The 18,606-nt window shown below is 39.4% G+C and overlaps 1 protein-coding gene across 1 annotated transcript in view; it reads left to right on the forward strand.

Annotated features, from left to right (window-relative positions):
- The window catches only part of phyh (phytanoyl-CoA 2-hydroxylase), a 31,427-nt gene extending 13,234 nt beyond the window's left edge, over positions 1 to 18,193 (forward strand). Inside the window, exons 4-9 of the mRNA XM_002935242.5 lie at positions 3,661 to 3,829; positions 7,796 to 7,877; positions 10,561 to 10,742; positions 14,169 to 14,318; positions 16,439 to 16,570; positions 17,223 to 18,193. Coding sequence (XP_002935288.2) covers positions 3,661 to 3,829; positions 7,796 to 7,877; positions 10,561 to 10,742; positions 14,169 to 14,318; positions 16,439 to 16,570; positions 17,223 to 17,276 — 769 coding nt within the window. The 3' untranslated portion in view covers positions 17,277 to 18,193. The remainder of the gene's footprint in view (positions 1 to 3,660; positions 3,830 to 7,795; positions 7,878 to 10,560; positions 10,743 to 14,168; positions 14,319 to 16,438; positions 16,571 to 17,222) is intronic.
- The last annotated feature ends 413 nt before the right edge of the window (positions 18,194 to 18,606 follow it).

Below are 18,606 nucleotides of genomic sequence, written 5' to 3' on the forward strand. Positions count from 1 at the left end.
GTATGTATGTATGTATATACGTATGTATATATATATATACGTATGTATATAGAGTAGCTGTAGAGAGATTCCGCACTCACAGGTCTTACAGAAAATGTAGAGGTGTTTATTCAAATCAACATCTAACGTTTCGGCTGTATCCACAGCCTTTCAAAGGCTGTGGATGCAGCCGAAACGTTGGATGTTGATTTGAATAAACACCTCTACATTTTCTGTAAGACCTGTGAGTGCGGACTCTCTCTACAGCTACTCCATCTATTATTTTGGGACTGCACCCAGGCTCCCTTGGACCTACTTATACACACAACTGAAGTAGTTCAAGCCTTTTATTGTTTTAATATTGATGATTGTGGCATACAGCTCATGAAAACCCAAAATTCCTATCTAAAAAAATTTGCATATTTCATCCGACCAATAAAAGAAAAGTGTTTTTCATACAAAAAAAAATCAACCTTCAAATAATTATGTTCAGTTATGCACTCAATACTTGGTCGGGAATTCTTTTGCAGAAATGACTGCTTCAGTGCGGCATGGCATGGAGGCAATCAGCCTGTGGCACTGCTGAGGTGTTATGGTGGCCCAGGATGCTTCGATAGCAGCCTTAAGCTCATCCAGAGTGTTGGGTCTTGTGTCTCTCAACTTTCTCTTCACAATATCCCACAGATTCTCTATGGGGTTCAGGTCAGGAGAGTTGGCAGGCCAATTGAGCACAGTAATACCATGGTCAGTAAACCATTTACCAGTGGTTTTGGCACTGTGAGCAGGTGCCAGGTTGTGCTGAAAAATGAAGTCTTCATCTCCATAAAGCTTTTCAGCAGATGGAAGCATGAAGTGCTCCAAAATCTCCTGATAGCTAGCTGCATTGACCCTGCCCTTGATAAAACACAGTGGACCAACACCAGCAGCTGACATGGCACCCCAAACCATCACTGACTGTGGGTACTTGACACTGGACTTCAGGCATTTTGGCATTTCCCTCTCCCCAGTCTTCCTCCAGACTCTGGCACCTTGACCACTGAGCAACAGTCCAGTGCTGCTTCTCTGTAGCCCAGGTCAGGTGCTTCTGCCATTGTTTCTGGTTCAAAAGTGGCTTGACCTGGGGAATGCGGCACCTGTAGCCCATTTCCTGCACACGCCTGTACACAGTGGCTCTGGATGTTTCTACTCCAGACTCAGTCCACTGCTTCCGCAGGTCCCCCAAGGTCTGGAATCGGTCCTTCTCCACAATCTTCCTCAGGGCCCGGTCACCTCTTCTCGTTCTCGTGCAGAGTTTTCTGCCACACTTTTTCCTTTCCACAGACTTCCCACTGAGGTGCCTTGATACAGCACTCTGGGAACAGCCTATTCGTTCAGAAATTTCTTTCTGTGTCTTAAGGTGGCCATACACACACCGATATTATCGTACGAAACCTCGTTTCGTACGATAATCGGTGCATGTATGGCATGTCGGCGAGTCGACCGATATCGCAGGAAGCTGCTGATATCGGACGACTCGCCGATCGGACCAGTTTGAAAATTTTTATCGGGCGCCATAGAAGGCGCCTGACCAAAATTCTCCTTTCAGAGCTGAATCGGCAGAAGGAGGTAGAAATCCTATTGTTTCTACCTCCTTACCTGCCGATTCAGCCCTGAATGGTGTGTGTCGGATCTTACGATGTTTCGTGCGACCGATGGTCGTACGAAACATCGTCAGATCGCCACGTGTATGGCCACCTTAACCCTCTTGCTTGAGGGTGTCAATGATGGCCTTCTGGACAGCAGTCAGGTCGGCAGTCTTACCCATGATTGCGGTTTTGAGTAATGAACCAGGCTGGGAGTTTTTAAAAGCCTCAGGAATCTTTTGCAGGTGTTTAGAGTTAATTGGTTGATTCAGATGATTAGGTTAATAGCTCGTTTAGAGAACCTTTTCATGATATGCTAATTTTTTGAGATAAGAATTTTGGGTTTTCATGAGCTGTATGCCACAATCATCAATATTAAAACAATAAAAGGCTTGAACTACTTCAGTTGTGTGTAATGAATCTAAAATATATGAAAGTCTAATGTTTATCAGAACATTACAGAAAATAATGAACTTTATCACAATATGCTAATTTTTTGAGAAGGACCTGTATGTGTGTATATATATATATATATATATGTATTATATATTTATAACCTATTTTTTTGGTAGCTGATTCAAAGAAGAGTCTCTTATCTTAACAAGGATGTCTCGTTATATTGTTATGAGACATTTGAAAGCCATGCTTTCCACATCCCAGTTTGGATGTCTGTAGCAAACTTTTTAGAGACTCTTCAGGAATATACTGTGTGACATGCTGACTGCCTGTACACGTAATCTTTGGGAGAAATTAGCTATTGTAGGCAGCTAAGCAGAGGATCTGGAGTATAGAGACAGGAACACCAGTTTTTCAGGAAAAAAACACAGGTTTATTTAGGGCAAATTCTTCCCAACATAAAGCTTACAGGAAGTTCAACATACAATTCATGATTATGATTTGTCCATTCTTCAAGACTCTCACCTTCCAGGGTAGCTTCCATACTCTGGAACCTTTACGGGGTAACTTACCATCCCCAGTGACTTTCTTACATCCATGGTGACTCACACTCGTGAACACTAAGGGGGAGATTTACAAATCCACAAATCCGAATCCCGAAAGGGAAAAATTCGGATTGGAAATGAAAATTTAGCCGTATTTTAGTCGCCGTCATGACTTTTTCGTATTTGTTCTGACTTTACCATATTTTGCGTGACTATGCCATCGCCATTTTTGCGTATTGAGCGATTGTAAATGGCGGAAAAACCAATCCAATTTTTTTGCGACGGTGACGGAAAAGTTGCAGAAAATATACGAAAAAGTCGAGACAAAGACGAAAAAGACGCGGAACATACGAAAAAGTTGCGACAAAAAAAACGATCATTATGAAAAAAAACTAATTCGGACGCCTTCGGACCGTTCGTGGATTAGTAAATCTCCCCCTTAGGCTTCACCTTAAGCCTTGCTGACTCTTCTCAGCTCTCATCCGCCTGGTCACGACTCCAACTGCTCCTCATAGTGGAAGGGGCACCCCCAGTGGACCTCCTCTGGGAGTTCCTAGCACAGGCAGGCAGCCTTCCTGCCCTGTGCCTCGCTCTGAGAGTGACCTACTCTGAGTCAAGAACCAACCTCCAACTCAACTCCTACTGTGTAATCCCACTGCCCTTTTATTTGCTGCTCACCTGCAGCCTAATCCGGCTACCTCCAGCTGGCCTACTGAAAATGTTAACTGGAGTTTGGAATGGAAGGTCTTTCTTTCTCTCCCTCCATTCACTCTTGAAAACACTTTAGCTTGAAAACCAGGCATTTTGCCTGGTTCTACTTGTATCCCACCTTTAACACTGGTGGAAAACACACCAAATAATGGTCTTATTCATTGCATCTCTCACAACTGTAACTTATGGTTACAACCCGACCAAGCCACCAGATGCTTGGGTCGGGTTGTAACTCCCAAACAGTTTGCTCTCCCTACCCTCCCAAGACCAGTGTCCTAAAATTTCAGTGAATTCTATCCAGTCTATGGATATATTTTTCTAGGAACTTTTTCTAGGAACTTACTGAAAGACAATAAATTGCACCTTGGTTAACTTTTAGGTTTGCTTATTTTTATTCTTTTCTCCAGAAAAGAGTTTGAGAGACTGTGCAAGAAAGAGGTGACAGTCCCTGGGCTACAGATTATGAGGGATATAGCAATTGCCAAGTCTGAATTTGTACCAGAACAAAAGGCTATCACAAAGGTTCAGAACTTCCAGGATGACCCTGAGCTATTCAGATATTGTTCCCTGCCTCAGGTAATATGGAAAACAAAATAAGTATATTTTCAATAAAAAATATAAATCATAGTATTATCTCTGAATAACAAGGGATTTGACACATTTATTTAGTATGTGAACATTCATTAAACAATCCATCATAACTGAAACATTTAGCCTACTAAACAAAAGAGTATATACAATGCAGTGTTTTTAGTTGCTTAAAAATGCAACAGAATCACCACAACGGGGGGTTTAGATAGGAGGATTAGATGTAAGTCACCTGATAATCACTAATGTTGCTGCCTGTCATCCAATAGCAGCCTAGAAAAATAGTCGCACACAACTCTTGTGTGATATATAGGGTGCTGTTTTTGGATTTTTTTTTGACCTAACAAAAAAAAAACAAAGGAGGCCTGTGTGCCATTGCCTTTGTGTAACAGAATATTGTGCAAGCCTATTTGCTTGACTACAAAAGAAAATTAATAATAGTATTCCATAAAAAACAACGCAAATGGGAAATTTTAAGCTGGCCATACAAGCAATGATATTTCGTCCGATATTCGGTGTGTGTAAAGTTGATCAACGAGACAACCAATATCACAAAAGCCTTGGATATCGGTCATCTCGTCGATCGGGCTGGACAAAAAATTTTGATTGAGCGCCGTTAAAGGCATCCGAGCAAAAGCTGTGTGTAAGGGTGAATCATCAATAGAATTTCTATTGTATATACCTCCATATCTGACGATTCAGCCCTGGACGTCAGTGGAGGGTCAGAACGATTTTTCATGCGAACAATAGGTTGCAGGAAAGATCGTAATTGTTATGGGTATAGCCACCTTTACCCATGACAGTTAATCACAGCCAAATACATTTAGTGGTAGATGCCAAGTTGGTTTCCGCAGTTCTTGTTTGTTATGTTTACTGGGCATGTTATCAGCTGGCTAGACATAAACTATGGGGCGTATTTATTAACAAACATAACTGTTGATGTTGCCCATAGCAACCAATTAGCAATAAGATTTGAACGGTCACCTACAAGTTAGAAAACAAAAGCAAAGATCTGATTGTTGATAAAGGCAACATCACCAGTGATGTTTGTCTCCAGCGTTAATAAATACACCCCTATGTGTTTATTTGAGTTATTATCTGCTAAAGTGTTGTCCCACAGATATGCTTGCAGTAAGTTTGCTGGAACTAAAACCGTGGTAGAGATCTGCATGTGTCTTGTCTCTGCCTGTGCATAGCTGTGCACTACCACCCAGTCTGAATGGTTCAAAGTAGTACAACACTTTCTGACGTATTTAAATTGGTATCAGCTAAATGTCAATTCTCTGAAAAATGATTTGCCAAAATATCTTTCAGCCAGTTAGGAAAGTGTCAATAAATATGGAGTATATAGAACTGCTTCAGGTAAAAAAACAAACAGGCTGTGATTCATTTTTAGTTTTTTTGTCATCTCTAGGTCTGTGGCATACATGGCATTTTGCTCATTGCTGTAGGTCATTCCCCACTGATATTATTAAGAATGAATGTGTCATCTTGCATACGTGCTATTGCATTAAAGGTCTCCTTTAATTAATAAATGTGATTCTGCATACAAGAGTTGGTCAGAGAGTTTGCCTACTTTTTAGCCATACTGGGCATGTATTTCCTCTGATGTCATTCTTAATTTGGAAGTGTGGCCTTGTCAGAAGAAGAATTAAAGAATAAGTAAACCTTTTTTTTTCTATCTTAAAAATTACTCTGAACAACCCCCAGAATAACACACCTTAGTCCCTGCATTCAGTCTGATATGGTTACTGATTTATAAGTTGAAATCTTCAGCTCCTTTTGTCTTCTTCCTGGTACAGCGTGAAGCCCCACCACCTCTTCCTGTTCAGCTCTCCTCATCTCTTTGACTACAGAGTGGTGGAAGAGAAGAGCCTTCTGTGCATGCCTGACGGAAGAAGCTTTCTGGGAATGCACAGAGAAGCAGGAGCCAGTGTGCAGCAGCAGCAGATTTTTTTTCTGTGCCCATACATACAGTGGTGTGAAAAACTATTTGCCCCCTTCCTGATTTCTTATTCTTTTGCATGTTTGTCACACAAAATGTTTGTGATCATCAAACACATTTAACTATTAGTCAAAGATAACACAAGTAAACACAAAATGCAGTTTTTAAATGAGGGTTTTTATTATTTAGGGAGAAAAAAAATCCAAACCTACATGGCCCTGTGTGAAAAAGTAATTGCCCCCTGAACCTAATAACTGGTTGGGCCACCCTTAGCAGCAATAACTGCAATCAAGCGTTTGCGATAACTTGCAACGAGTCTTTTACAGCGCTCTGGAGGAATTTTGGCCCACTCATCTTTGCAGAATTGTTGTAATTCAGCTTTATTTGAGGGTTTTCTAGCATGAACCGCCTTTTCAAGGTCATGCCACAACATCTCAATAGGACTCAGGTCAGGACTTTGACTAGGCCACTCCAAAGTCTTCATTTTGTTTTTCTTCAGCCATTCAGAGGTGGATTTGCTGGTGTGTTTTGGGTCATTGTCCTGCTGCAGCACCCAAGATCGCTTCAGCTTGAGTTGACGAACAGATGGCCGGACATTCTCCTTCAGGATTTTTTGGTAGACAGTAGAATTCATGGTTCCATCTATCACAGCAAGCCTTCCAGGTCCTGAAGCAGCAAAACAACCCCAGACCATCACACTACCACCACCATATTTTACTGTTGGTATGATGTTCTTTTTCTGAAATGCTGTGTTACTTTTACGCCAGATGTAACGGGACACGCACCTTCCAAAAAGTTCAACTTTTGTCTCGTCGATCCACAAGGTATTTTCCCAAAAGTCTTGGCAATCATTGAGATGTTTTTTAGCAAAATTGAGATGAGCCATAATGTTCTTTTTGCTTAAAAGTGGTTTGCGCCTTGGAAATCTGCCATGCAGGCCATTTTTGCCCAGTCTCTTTCTTATGGTGGAGTCGTGAACACTGACCTTAATTGAGGCAAGTGAGGCCTGCAGTTCTTTAGATGTTGTCCTGGGGTCTTTTGTGGCCTCTCGGATGAGTTGTCTCTGTGCTCTTGGGGTAATTTTGGTCGGCCGGCCACTCCTGGGAAGGTTCACCACTGTTCCATGTTTTTGCCATTTGTGGATAATGGCTCTCACTGTGGTTCACTGGAGTCCCAAAGCTTTAGAAATGGCTTTATAACCTTTACCAGACTGATCGATCTCAATTACTTTTGTTCTCATTTGTTCCTGAATTTCTTTGGATCTTGGCATGATGTCTAGCTTTTGAGGTGCTTTTGGTCTACTTCTCTGTGTCAGGTAGCTCCTATTTAAGTGATTTCTTGATTGAAACAGGTGTGGCAGTAATCAGGCCTGGGGGTGACTACAGAAATTGATATTGAAATTGAAAATTGAAATTGATAAACCACAGTTAAGTTATTTTTTAACAAGGGGGGCAATTACTTTTTCACACAGGGCCATGTAGATTTGGAGTTTTTTTTCTCCCTTAATAACGTGAACCTTCATTTAAAAACTGCATTTTGTGTTCAATTATGTTATCTTTGACTAATAGTTAACGGTTTTTGATGAGCAGAAACATTTAAGTGTGACAAACATGCAAAAGAATAAGAAATTAGGAAGGGGGCAAATAGTTTTTCACACCACTGTAGCTGCCTGACTCACTGTGCATTCCAAGAAAGCTTCTTCTCTGTCAGACATGCACAAAAGGTTTACTTCTTTAAGAAAACGGAAGCTCCCTCACTCTTTAGGCCATCATTACTAAAATCACCTGAGTGTTGACCAAAAGCACTAACTTTCATGAAAGCATTTTCTCATTTATATAAATGGAAAACAGCTGCAGACAGATATTAATGTGCCACAGTTCTCTCTGAGAGGACCTTAACACACACCATAGCTCTTATAATAATGAATAGTGTTCTGTTCTATAATAATGTCTTATTATGTTTTATTGGGTAATTTCTGTGTCTAACTGGAGATATGTTCTGTAATCTAGGTTGTTAAGTATGTCGAATGCTTTACAGGACCTAATATCATGGCTATGCATACCATGCTTATAAACAAGCCACCTGATGCAGGTAGGTCATAGATCAAGCATGCAACTCATTTGTTCTTAGATTAGATAGGCTAATGTTTTAGCCTGCATTGCAAAGGTTAGGATTAACCTTTACTTTATACTTTATCCACATTCAGGGGTGCATGTGTGTTAGGATCTAAAACTAAAAATAGTCTAAACAAGGTTGTATGCACTTTCCCATTTATAAAGATTCAAACAAAGAAGTGGAGATTTTCTTTTTTTTCAACAATGCTGCTTCTATAACTAAAGCATTTTAAGCTTTCAGCCAGGTCATTTTGGTTCATACACTGGATATAAAAAGTCACAAATGGCAGCTTTTGTTTAATAAAGAAAGAAACAGATATATCCTGTGAGAACTTATTTCACCAGTATTGCAAAATTGCCACACCCCTAAGCTAATACTTTGTTGAAGCACCTTTTGAATTTTTTTCACTGCACTTAATGTTTCTGCGTAACAGTTTGTCAGTTAGGCACAACTGGACTTGGCATTTTTTGCCCACTCCTCCTTGCAAAAATGTTCCAGATCTGTCAGATTGCGAGGGCATCTCCTGTGCACAGCTCTCTTCAGGTCACCCCACAGATTTCCATTCGGATTAAGTTCTGGCTGGGCCATTCCAAAACATTGATCCTCCTTTGGTGAAGCCAGTGGTTTGCTGATTTATATGTATGCTTTGAGTCTTTGTCATGCTGACAGGTTAAGTTGGTCTTTATCTTCAGATTCCTAGTAGACGGTTTTGTGACAAAATAGATACTTGGAGCTGTTTATGATTCCATCCACCTTGACTAAGACACATCCGGAAGGATGGTGCTGCCTCTACCATGCTTCACTGTGGGTATGGTGTTCTTGTGATGATGTGCTGTGTTATATTTGTACCTTGGTCTCATCAGACCATAATACATTTTTAGCCAGGCCAGACTTGTATGTTTTTCTTTGTGAGTAAGGGCTTTTGTCTTCCTACCCCACAGCCCATATATATGAAGAATTGGACTGATTGTTGTGACATATATGGAACAACCAGTACTTGCCAGGAAATCATGCAGCTCATTTAATGTTGCTGTAAGCCTCCCTTACCAGTTTTCTCCTTGTCTACCTATCAATCTTGGAGGGATGTCCTGATCTTGGTACAGTCACTGTTGAGCCATATTTTTCCACTTGTTGGTGACTATCTTCACCATGCTCTCCATGAAATGTTTAATGATTTGGATACTTTTTTGTACCCCTGTCCTGGGACTGGACTGGACAGGACTGATCTATTTTTTTTTACGAAAACCTGCCATTTTGGAGAGGTGTGTAGACTTTTTATATCCAATGTAACTTTAGTATTTTTTTATTTGGATTTCAGGAAAGGGAATTTTTGAGAATGTTGCTTGTTCTCTACCTGTATGTTGGCTGGGGGCATGGCTGACATTAACCTTATAAGATTAACCTCTCCACTCAATCTTGGGGCCAGTTAGCATTAGAAAGTATACTAGTTAAATTAGTAAGTTATACCTCATCAGTGGAAAAGGAAAATTTTATGAAATCACAATGCATATTTCACAAGAGGTACATTTTCTAATGATATTTGTTTGGACTGGCTTAAATTTAGGAGTGGTTGGGGTAGAGGTAAAAGGACTAAAAAGAAATTTCTATCATTCTTTAAAGTTATCAGCAGGAAAGCAAAAACTATTAATTTCACTAACTGCATTATTGTTCTCAATGCGCTGCCCCTTGCCAAAGCGCATCTGAATGGGGATAGGTTATATTTCCAAAAATAAAGCATTTATTTTATCTTTCAACAGCCTGACTGAAACCAGAAGGGATAGAGTTTCCATAAGTGATGCATACACCCTGCTTTTTAGAAGTCCTATACAAAAAAAAACCAAAAACAAATAGGCAACTCATATTATAGAGCTACATGATCAAATATTCAAGTATGTCATAATCAGTTAAAGGACAATGAAAGGTTAATATAAATTAAAAGTAAGTCTAAATGCATTCTTTTTAAGTACTTACTGCATATCTAAATTCCCAGATCCCTGCTTCCTTCTCTGAGATATGGTGCTGGCAGCCTACAGCAGTGTGAAGACTACAGTGACATCACTGAAATCTCTCTTCCCTCTCTGTAGGCTGCGGCAGCCTTCCTATTCTCTGAGCATGTGTGTAACTTGATCCTGTCTCCTGTTCTGGGCTACACATGCCCACCAGCCAATCAGAAGCGGATCTGGCAGAGGGGAGGGGGGGGGGGGTTGGGAATGAAACACATGTGCAGTATGAAGCAAGGAGGGAAAGGAAGGGAGAATACCTTTTTAGAGATGGCTGCCTGTTCTAGAAAATGTGAAGTAAGTGTGACTGAGTAAATATTTGATTAGGTGAGCCAAAAGTGTGGCGTTTTTACTAAACAATAGGAGGACTATTGGGCAGTATGCTTTTTAAATTTTGACTTGCATTCTCCTTTAAAGGTATACTACATGATATAATCCTGAATGTGAACTTATATAATATATATAATATAATAATATACTTTTAAGAATCTTCACTACTCCAAATATTTAAAGGGCATTCCCTTTCTGAAATAGGAATTACACTGGCTTACAAATATATTGCAACCATACCAGACAGCAATCAAAAAATATAAAAGAAAATTAATGTTCCACATATTTTATTATCTTTGGCTACTTATGAACTTTTACCCTTCATACAGGCAAGAAAAGTTCTCGCCACCCTATGCACCAAGACTTGCATTACTTCCCATTCAGACCATCAGATCGCATTGTTTGTGCTTGGACAGCCATGGAAAGGATTGACCGCAGCAATGGCTGCCTTGTTGTAATTCCAGGGACACACAAGGGAACGCTAAAGCAGCACGACTATCCAGAATGGGAGGTAAAAAGGGAGGGGTTCTCAGTGGATTAGGGATTTGTTTTGATTGTGCTCAGGTAAACTGGAAATAGATTGTGACTTCATTTAAAATTTTAGACTTAACCCTGTTTATTGCAAGAAATAACAAAACATATTTAATTTCTTTATTAAAATAATGATCAAAAAGTATTCATTGAACGTTGAGAGGGGATATATCGCCTCTTTAAAAGGTAAAAGGGTCTCGGGGCCCACCATGAAACATTCTTCTGCTGTCACTTTTGAAACATTACCCAGAAACTGTAGCCCTCTTATTTGAATCAAATGTAACTTTACAACTTAACTATAACACCATAAAAAAATGGTATCAGTTGAAGAGAAGGTATTTTTCTTGTGGTGTCCCACATAGAGGCAGCTGCTTGTTTGTTGTCCAGCCATCAGCACAATATGAGAGACCTACAGTATTTTCTTTAATAAACATGAGAATTTGGCTCCCCCTGATAGTATTACAGTGTAGTTCATCTTTGCAGAGGCAAAGGAAAGGCATGGAGCAAACTTTAAACAGTATGTACACAAAACCTGTAGGCTAGGTAGAATTAATTGTTTGTTAGACCTAGAAAATGCACACACAATGTAATAAGTGAATGGAACAAAGTTGATCATAAAAAAATAGGAGCACTTAATGCAAAACTACTTATTAACTATTAATTGATCAATGTTTTGGTTCCACCAAGTGAGCCTTTATGAAGACATACAACATCCCAGAACATCCTCATCCATATATACCCAAGTGATTGTAAAAAAGAGGCCAAAACATCTCACAAATTGTATCGTCAATAAGTGCAAAACATAGTAAACAACATTTTATGCAGTGCTGAAGTTAAAGAAAATTCTCCATACATCAGTGTGTAGATGTGTGTGCTTGTTGTGTCACTGCATGCTTGTACAAACGAGCATCATCCAAACCTAGTAGGTAATGAGAGAGAGGAAGAGCCCAGCCTGTAGCTGTTATCATAATGTCAGAGACATTAATACTATTTTATCCCACATTCGGCACAGCTTCTCCAAGATACAGTGGCTTGCAAAAGTATTCGGCCTCCTTGAACTTTTCCACATTTTGTCACATTACAGCCACAAACATGAATCAATTTTATTGCAATTCCACGTGAAAGACCAATACAAAGTGGTGTACACGTGAGAAGTGGAACGAAAATCATACATGATTCCAAACATTTTTTACAAATAAATAACTGCAAAGTGGGGTGTGCGTAATTATTCAGCCCCCTTTGGTCTGAGTGCAGTCAGTTGCCCATAGACATTGCCTGATGAGTGCTAATGACTAAATAGAGTGCACCTGTGTGTAATCTAATGTCAGTACAAATACAGCTGCTCTGTGACAGCCTCAGAGGTTGTCTAAGACAATATTGGGAGCAACAACACCATGAAGTCCAAATAACACACCAGACAGGTCAGGGATAAAGTTATTGAGAAATTTAAAGCAGGCTTAGGCTACAAAAAGATTTCCAAAGCCTTGAACATCCCACGGAGCACTGTTCAAGCGATCATTCAGAAATGGAAGGAGTATGGTACAACTGTAAACCTACCAAGACAAGGCCGTCCACCTAAACTCACAGGCCGAACAAGGAGAGCACTGATCAGAAATGCAGCCAAGAGGCCCATGGTGACTCTGGACGAGCTGCAGAAATCTACAGCTCAGGTGGGGGAATCTGTCCATAGGACAACTATTAGTCGTGCACTGCACAAAGTTGGCCTTTATGGAAGAGTGGCAAGAAGAAAGCCATTGTTAACAGAAAACCATAAGAAGTCCCGTTTGCAGTTTGCCACTAGCCATGTGGGGGACACAGTAAACATGTGGAAGAAGGTGCTCTGGTCAGATGAGACCAAAATGGAACTTTTTGGCCAAAATGCAAAACGCTATGTGTGGCAGAAAACTAACACTGCACATCACTCTGAACACACCATCCCCACTGTCAAATATGGTGGTGGCAGCATCATGCTCTGGGGGTGCGTCTCTTCAGTAGGGACAGGGAAGCTGGTCAGAGTTGATGGGAAGATGGATGGAGCCAAATACAGGGCAATCTTGGAAGAAAATCTCTTGGAGTCTGCAAAAGACTTGAGACTGGGGCGGAGGTTCACCTTCCAGCAGGACAACGACCCTAAACATAAAGCCAGGGCAACAATGGAATGGTTTAAAACAAAACATATCCATGTGTTAGAATGGCCCAGTCAAAGTCCAGATCTAAATCTAATCGAGAATCTGTGGCAAGATCTGAAAACTGCTGTTCACAAACGCTGTCCATCTAATCTGACTGAGCTGGAGCTGTTTTGCAAAGAAGAATGGGCAAGGATTTCAGTCTCTAGATGTGCAAAGCTGGTAGAGACATACCCTAAAAGACTGGCAGCTGTAATTGCAGCAAAAGGTGGTTCTACAAAGTATTGACTCAGGGGGCTGAATAATTACGCACACCCCACTTTGCAGTTATTTATTTGTAAAAAATGTTTGGAATCATGTATGATTTTCTTACTTTTGCAAGCCACTGTAGGTGTGTCACAGGCCAGTATCATTTAGTCTCAGCCTCATCAGGTATGCAGTGGCTGGCACCGTTAGGGGAAGCAGTTGCTTGGAACACCGAGCTACAGTATAAGAACAGAAGTATATTGTAGTGCAGCTTAGTTCCTTACTACACCGGCCCCCAGTGGAAATCATATATACAGGTCATAACCACAAAATGTTGTTTTAGCCACAATGCTACATATTCATCCAATAAGCACACATTTCTACTATTTTTGGGGGGTATTTATGGGTGTTCTGGAGTGTTGCATGTCTTGATAAAGGTTTCCGGAGTGAAACCAATGTGTTGACCAAATATTATTTAAATATTAAATATAAGTTAAGCCTCATGATTGCTTTTTATACACATCAAAAATAAGAAATTGGCAAGAAATTAAGCCTTGTTAAAGGGGTAGGTCACCTTTAAGATAAATTTTAGTATGTTGTCGATTTTCAAACTGGCAACTTTTCAATTGGCCTTCATTTTTTTTTATAGTTTTGTTTGTTTTTTTTTATAATTATTTGCCTTCTTCTTTTGCCTCTTTCCAGTTTTAAAATTGGGGTCACTGACCCAGGCAGCCAAAACCCTATTGCTCTGAGGCTACAAATTGCAGATTGTCTCAGAATATTACTCTCAACATTAGGCTAAAAGCTCTGAAGAACCCCTTTAAAACTTGGGATCCCAACTGTACCACTGTAGTAATGGGGGCTACTGTTAGAAAAGTAGTGGCTGTGTGGCACAAACTCTCCATGTTCTAAAAAATTGACTTAATAAGTCCTATTTCGCTATAAAGCTGAACGACGTTCCTGCATCAGCGAATTATAGAAAAAAATGTGCTTGTATTTATTCTTGCTTCTTTCTCTCTTTCATTTTTTTAAAGGGTGGAGTTAATAAAATGTACCATGGTGTTCGTGACTTTGATCTCAGTATTCCCAGGGTCCATCTTGTCATGGAGAAGGGAGATACTGTATTCTTCCACCCCTTGCTTATCCATGGCTCTGGAATGAATAGAACAGCAGGATTCAGAAAGGTACTGTATGATAATCCATTCACAGATTACAGGAAAGATAAGTAAATTATTTGTCAACCAGTTATGACAGTGTTGACATTATTCAGGGGGTAGTTAAGATTGTATTTTCTTCTCATTTCCTTAAATCAGAAATGTCCAACTGAATGCTCAGTGGCCCATTACATATTATTTGTGTGGCCCCCAACCTGAACAGAAGATTTCCTGATGTTTGTGGCATTTCACATAATTATCCTTTTGCACTGGAGAAGATATGAAGTGCATTCTTATAGCGCCATCAGTGCATTTCCTAACATGAAAGGGCATATTGAAACATTTTTACTAATGTTTTAAAGGAGAATGCAAATCAAAATTCAAAAAGCATACTGCCCAATAGTCCTCCTATTGTTTAGTAAAAACGCCACACTTTTGGCTCACCTAATCAAATATTTACTCAGTCACACTTACTTCACATTTTCTAGAACAGGCAGCCATCTCTAAAAAGGTATTCTCCCTTCCTTTCCCTCCTTGCTTCATACTGCACATGTGTTTCATTCCCTCCCCCCCTCCCCTCTGCCAGATCCGCTTCTGATTGGCTGGTGGGCATGTGTAGCTCAGAACAGGAGACAGGATCAAGTTACACACATGCTCAGAGAATAGGAAGCCTGCCGCTGGCAGCCTACAGGAAGGACAGAGAGATTTCAGTGATGTCACTGTAGTCTTCACACTGCTGTAGGCTGCCAGCACCATATCTCAGAGAAGCAAGCAGGGATCTGGGAATTTAGATATGCAGTAAGTACTCAAAAAGAATGCCTTTAGACTTACTTTAAATTTATTTTAACCTTTCATTTTCCTTTAAGGTTTTGGTTAAATCTGAGATAGTATGATGCTGCCTCTGCTTCCTCTCAGTAGGCAAGGGGAATTAACAAAGGCTTTTTAACATCTTAAACTTGTGTTTTACTGAGTAGGATGTTAGAATTTTAGAAATTAAACTGCTGCATAACTCCAGTTCTGTAAACATTTGCAAACCATTATATTGTTAATAAACCAGTCACTTATACCAGTGCTGCAGGGGGCAGGGGGTTATATTTGTATGGATGCCCTTTTTTATTATTATTATTTATTATACTAAATCCAACTAGTATAGATAATTAGCCAATGTTTATGTAATTTTCAAAAGTTAGAACTATATTTAAAAGCTAATTTTTTTATAATGTAGATATTAATGGGGCAATGTACACCTAAGTTCAACATGAGCCATATAAAAAGTGCTGTAAATTGCCACTGCATAAATAGGCTTCCTCATCCCACAAGTGTTGCCTGTGCCCCAACAGATAAAGGGAAACTTATTTAAAAAGGGCATTTAACTAACTTTTCCCCATCCTACAATTAATAAATAGAAGTATTTTACTAGTGTACACTGTTTAGAAAGACCAGGGGATGCAACAGCTGGAAAGTTTACTCTTCATATCCAAAGCACTGGGTTTTGCCCTGAAATTAAGCAATTCGTACCTGTTCCCTGAAATCAGAAGAGTCAGTTTAAAAAGAAAAAAAAAAGCTATTAATTTTCTTTTTACTGCCTCAGATAATCTTCTATCTATCTATATATCTATCATCTATCTATAGCATTTCAATTTTAATAACTATGGGATCCCTCATTTGAGCAGTGTATTGAAAATAGCCATAAGAAAAGAATCATCCAGAGTAGACTGTAGGATCTTTGTTAATTCACAGCATTGTTGTGAGTATGCAGCAGCAAAAATCCTTTAACGGGTAGCTTCTAGACCAGGGGTGGACAAACTTTTAGACTCAGAGGCCACATTAACTTTTAAAATTTGACAGACGGGCCAGGCCAACGCTTAGATGCAGTCTTGACGCCAAGTCTCACGTGATGAGACTTGCGGAGTTGGGACAAAGCGAGACACACCTATCCTCGGCGGGCCGGATTAAAAAGACCAACGGGCCGTAGTTTGCTTACCCCTGTTCTAGACTTTTGGGCTGACCTTGGCATATAAGGTAAAGCAGTCAATAATAATTTGATTACTCAATGTTACAATAGAGGTTTTTGCCCTGCTCACATCTATTTGGAGTGTTTGTGATATATGTGTTTTGTTTTTTTTTAATGTGTTGTCTTTCCCCTTTAGGCAATATCTTGCCATTATGCCAGTGCAGACTGCCATTATATTGATGTAAAGGGGACCACCCAGGAGAACATTGAGAAGGAGGTGGTGGAATTGGCACAAAAGCGCTATGGGTTATCTGATCTCACTCTGAAGGTTAGAATTTAATGCTTAATTGTATCCAACATAAAAGAAGTAAATAGCTGTTTTGTTAACCTTTCTGTATGCACAGATATATACCCTGTATAGAATAAAATGGGTTTAGTTCTTATACAGGATAGATATTGTATTCTACAGAGTTTTTTTTTTCAGACTAAATAACTGCCACCATGGCTGCACAGCAGCTTATTTATATAAACTATAGTTGTCTTTCTGATGTATTGGCATTGGCTCCAGGTTTAGGCACACAAAGTGGATTTTGTCTCCGAAATTCATGTTGCCACTTTTCCCATGAACACAGAGCTACTAAAAGCTGCAGGGGCAATTTGTTCCAAACCGCCATGAGTGCCATGGCCCTTAAATTACAGAAATATGAAATCTAGACCACTGAGGTTACAGAAAACAACTGTAAAAACTGTAAAACAATGGGATTATGAAAAAGTGATATACAGGTTTGGGACTTATTATTCAGAATGTTTGGGACTTTAAGGGAATGCATTTCCTTATCATTCCAGCATTTCTAAACTTTCTGAAAAATAGGTTTACTGATAATGGATTTTTTACCTGTATGCTGACAACTTCACTTTCATGTGCTGATTCTTTGCATATTTGCATATCAGACAAACAATATTGTTTTCTCTTTTTTTAGGATACTTGGATGATTAGGGCCCGGCTTATAGATGGAGAGAGAACAAACCTATAATTTGTTCTGCAATTGGTGTTGAAAAGAAGAAATTGATCCTAATGTCTAATGTAATTGCTGTTCAATGTTACAATGAAAATGGGTTGCTGTGTTGCCACAATAGCCTTAAATGATAAATTAGGGGTTCTCTCAGTTGATTGTTTTAGGGCCACAGTCACATATGGATCCACTCTCATCCGCAGCTATGATAGGCTGCACTGACAGGCACAGTGCTGACGTGACTGCAGCTACAGGAGCATTTACAGGCTGATCTAAGTGCAGCTACATGGACCTGCGGATAAAATAGGAGCCACTTCTCTCCAGCTGCCTACAAAAACACAGGTGGAGAGAAGCAGATGGTACACAACATGTGACAGTGACCTTAAGATTTGCTGGTAATAAATTAATATTAAAGAATAATAATAAATAAGAATTTATTCCACATAATTCACCTCTCAAAGCTGATGCTAAAATTCAGAACCAACTGACAGTACAATGTCTGCCACTAAAATCTAAGATCTTAAGAAATATTTTACATTTCTAATAAAATATATTTAGAAAGCTGCTGCAATATGCATAAAGCAGATTATATATAAAAATGCATTTAACGATGGTTATTAGCTATTCCCCAGCATTTTAACACTTCCTCTGCTGTTGGTGCCTGACTGTATAATCTCTGTAGTTTTATATAACCATTAAGGCAGAACGCACTGGAAAGAAAATTTTCCTTGTGTCAGTAATGTGTAACTAAAAACAAACTAAAAACTAAAACTACAGCAAATCATCATAAACACTGAATCGTAAAATATTGCTAAACACAGTGATACTTATTGTATCAGTTGGTTGCACCCTAGATGAAAATATCATTGTATTATATTCTATATAAAACAAAATGTAAAATTGTAAATGTGTTTCAAATAAAGCTCTAACATCTTGTATGTGCAGTGTCAAGTCATTATTTGTATTCATGGCAAGGTACATATGACTCGATAAAAATCTGCCACATGAGTGCATCCAGATGTACAAAAGAATAACCCGTTGGCCATACAAGCAGTGCATGGTATTGTAATTTTAAGCACCTTCTTTAAAATGTATGTTGCCTTTGTGCATATAATTATTACACTAGGAGCAAGTTTGATATAGAGGATTTTATGAAGCCTGGGGCACCATTTCAAAGAGCACAACAAGTATAACTCTGGAGAGGCATCTGTAGTAATTAACAACGAGTAAACACAGTAGTCTGGTAGTTTGCACTACAGAAAAGCTTAAAAACGATGATCCCGTCTGCATCCTAGTAGAGATGATAAATATTTGGAGAGCATATCAAGAACAGATGGACTAGAAACCCAAT

This window comes from Xenopus tropicalis, chromosome 3 (genome assembly GCF_000004195.4).
Source record: "Xenopus tropicalis strain Nigerian chromosome 3, UCB_Xtro_10.0, whole genome shotgun sequence".
NCBI lineage: Eukaryota > Metazoa > Chordata > Amphibia > Anura > Pipidae > Xenopus > Xenopus tropicalis.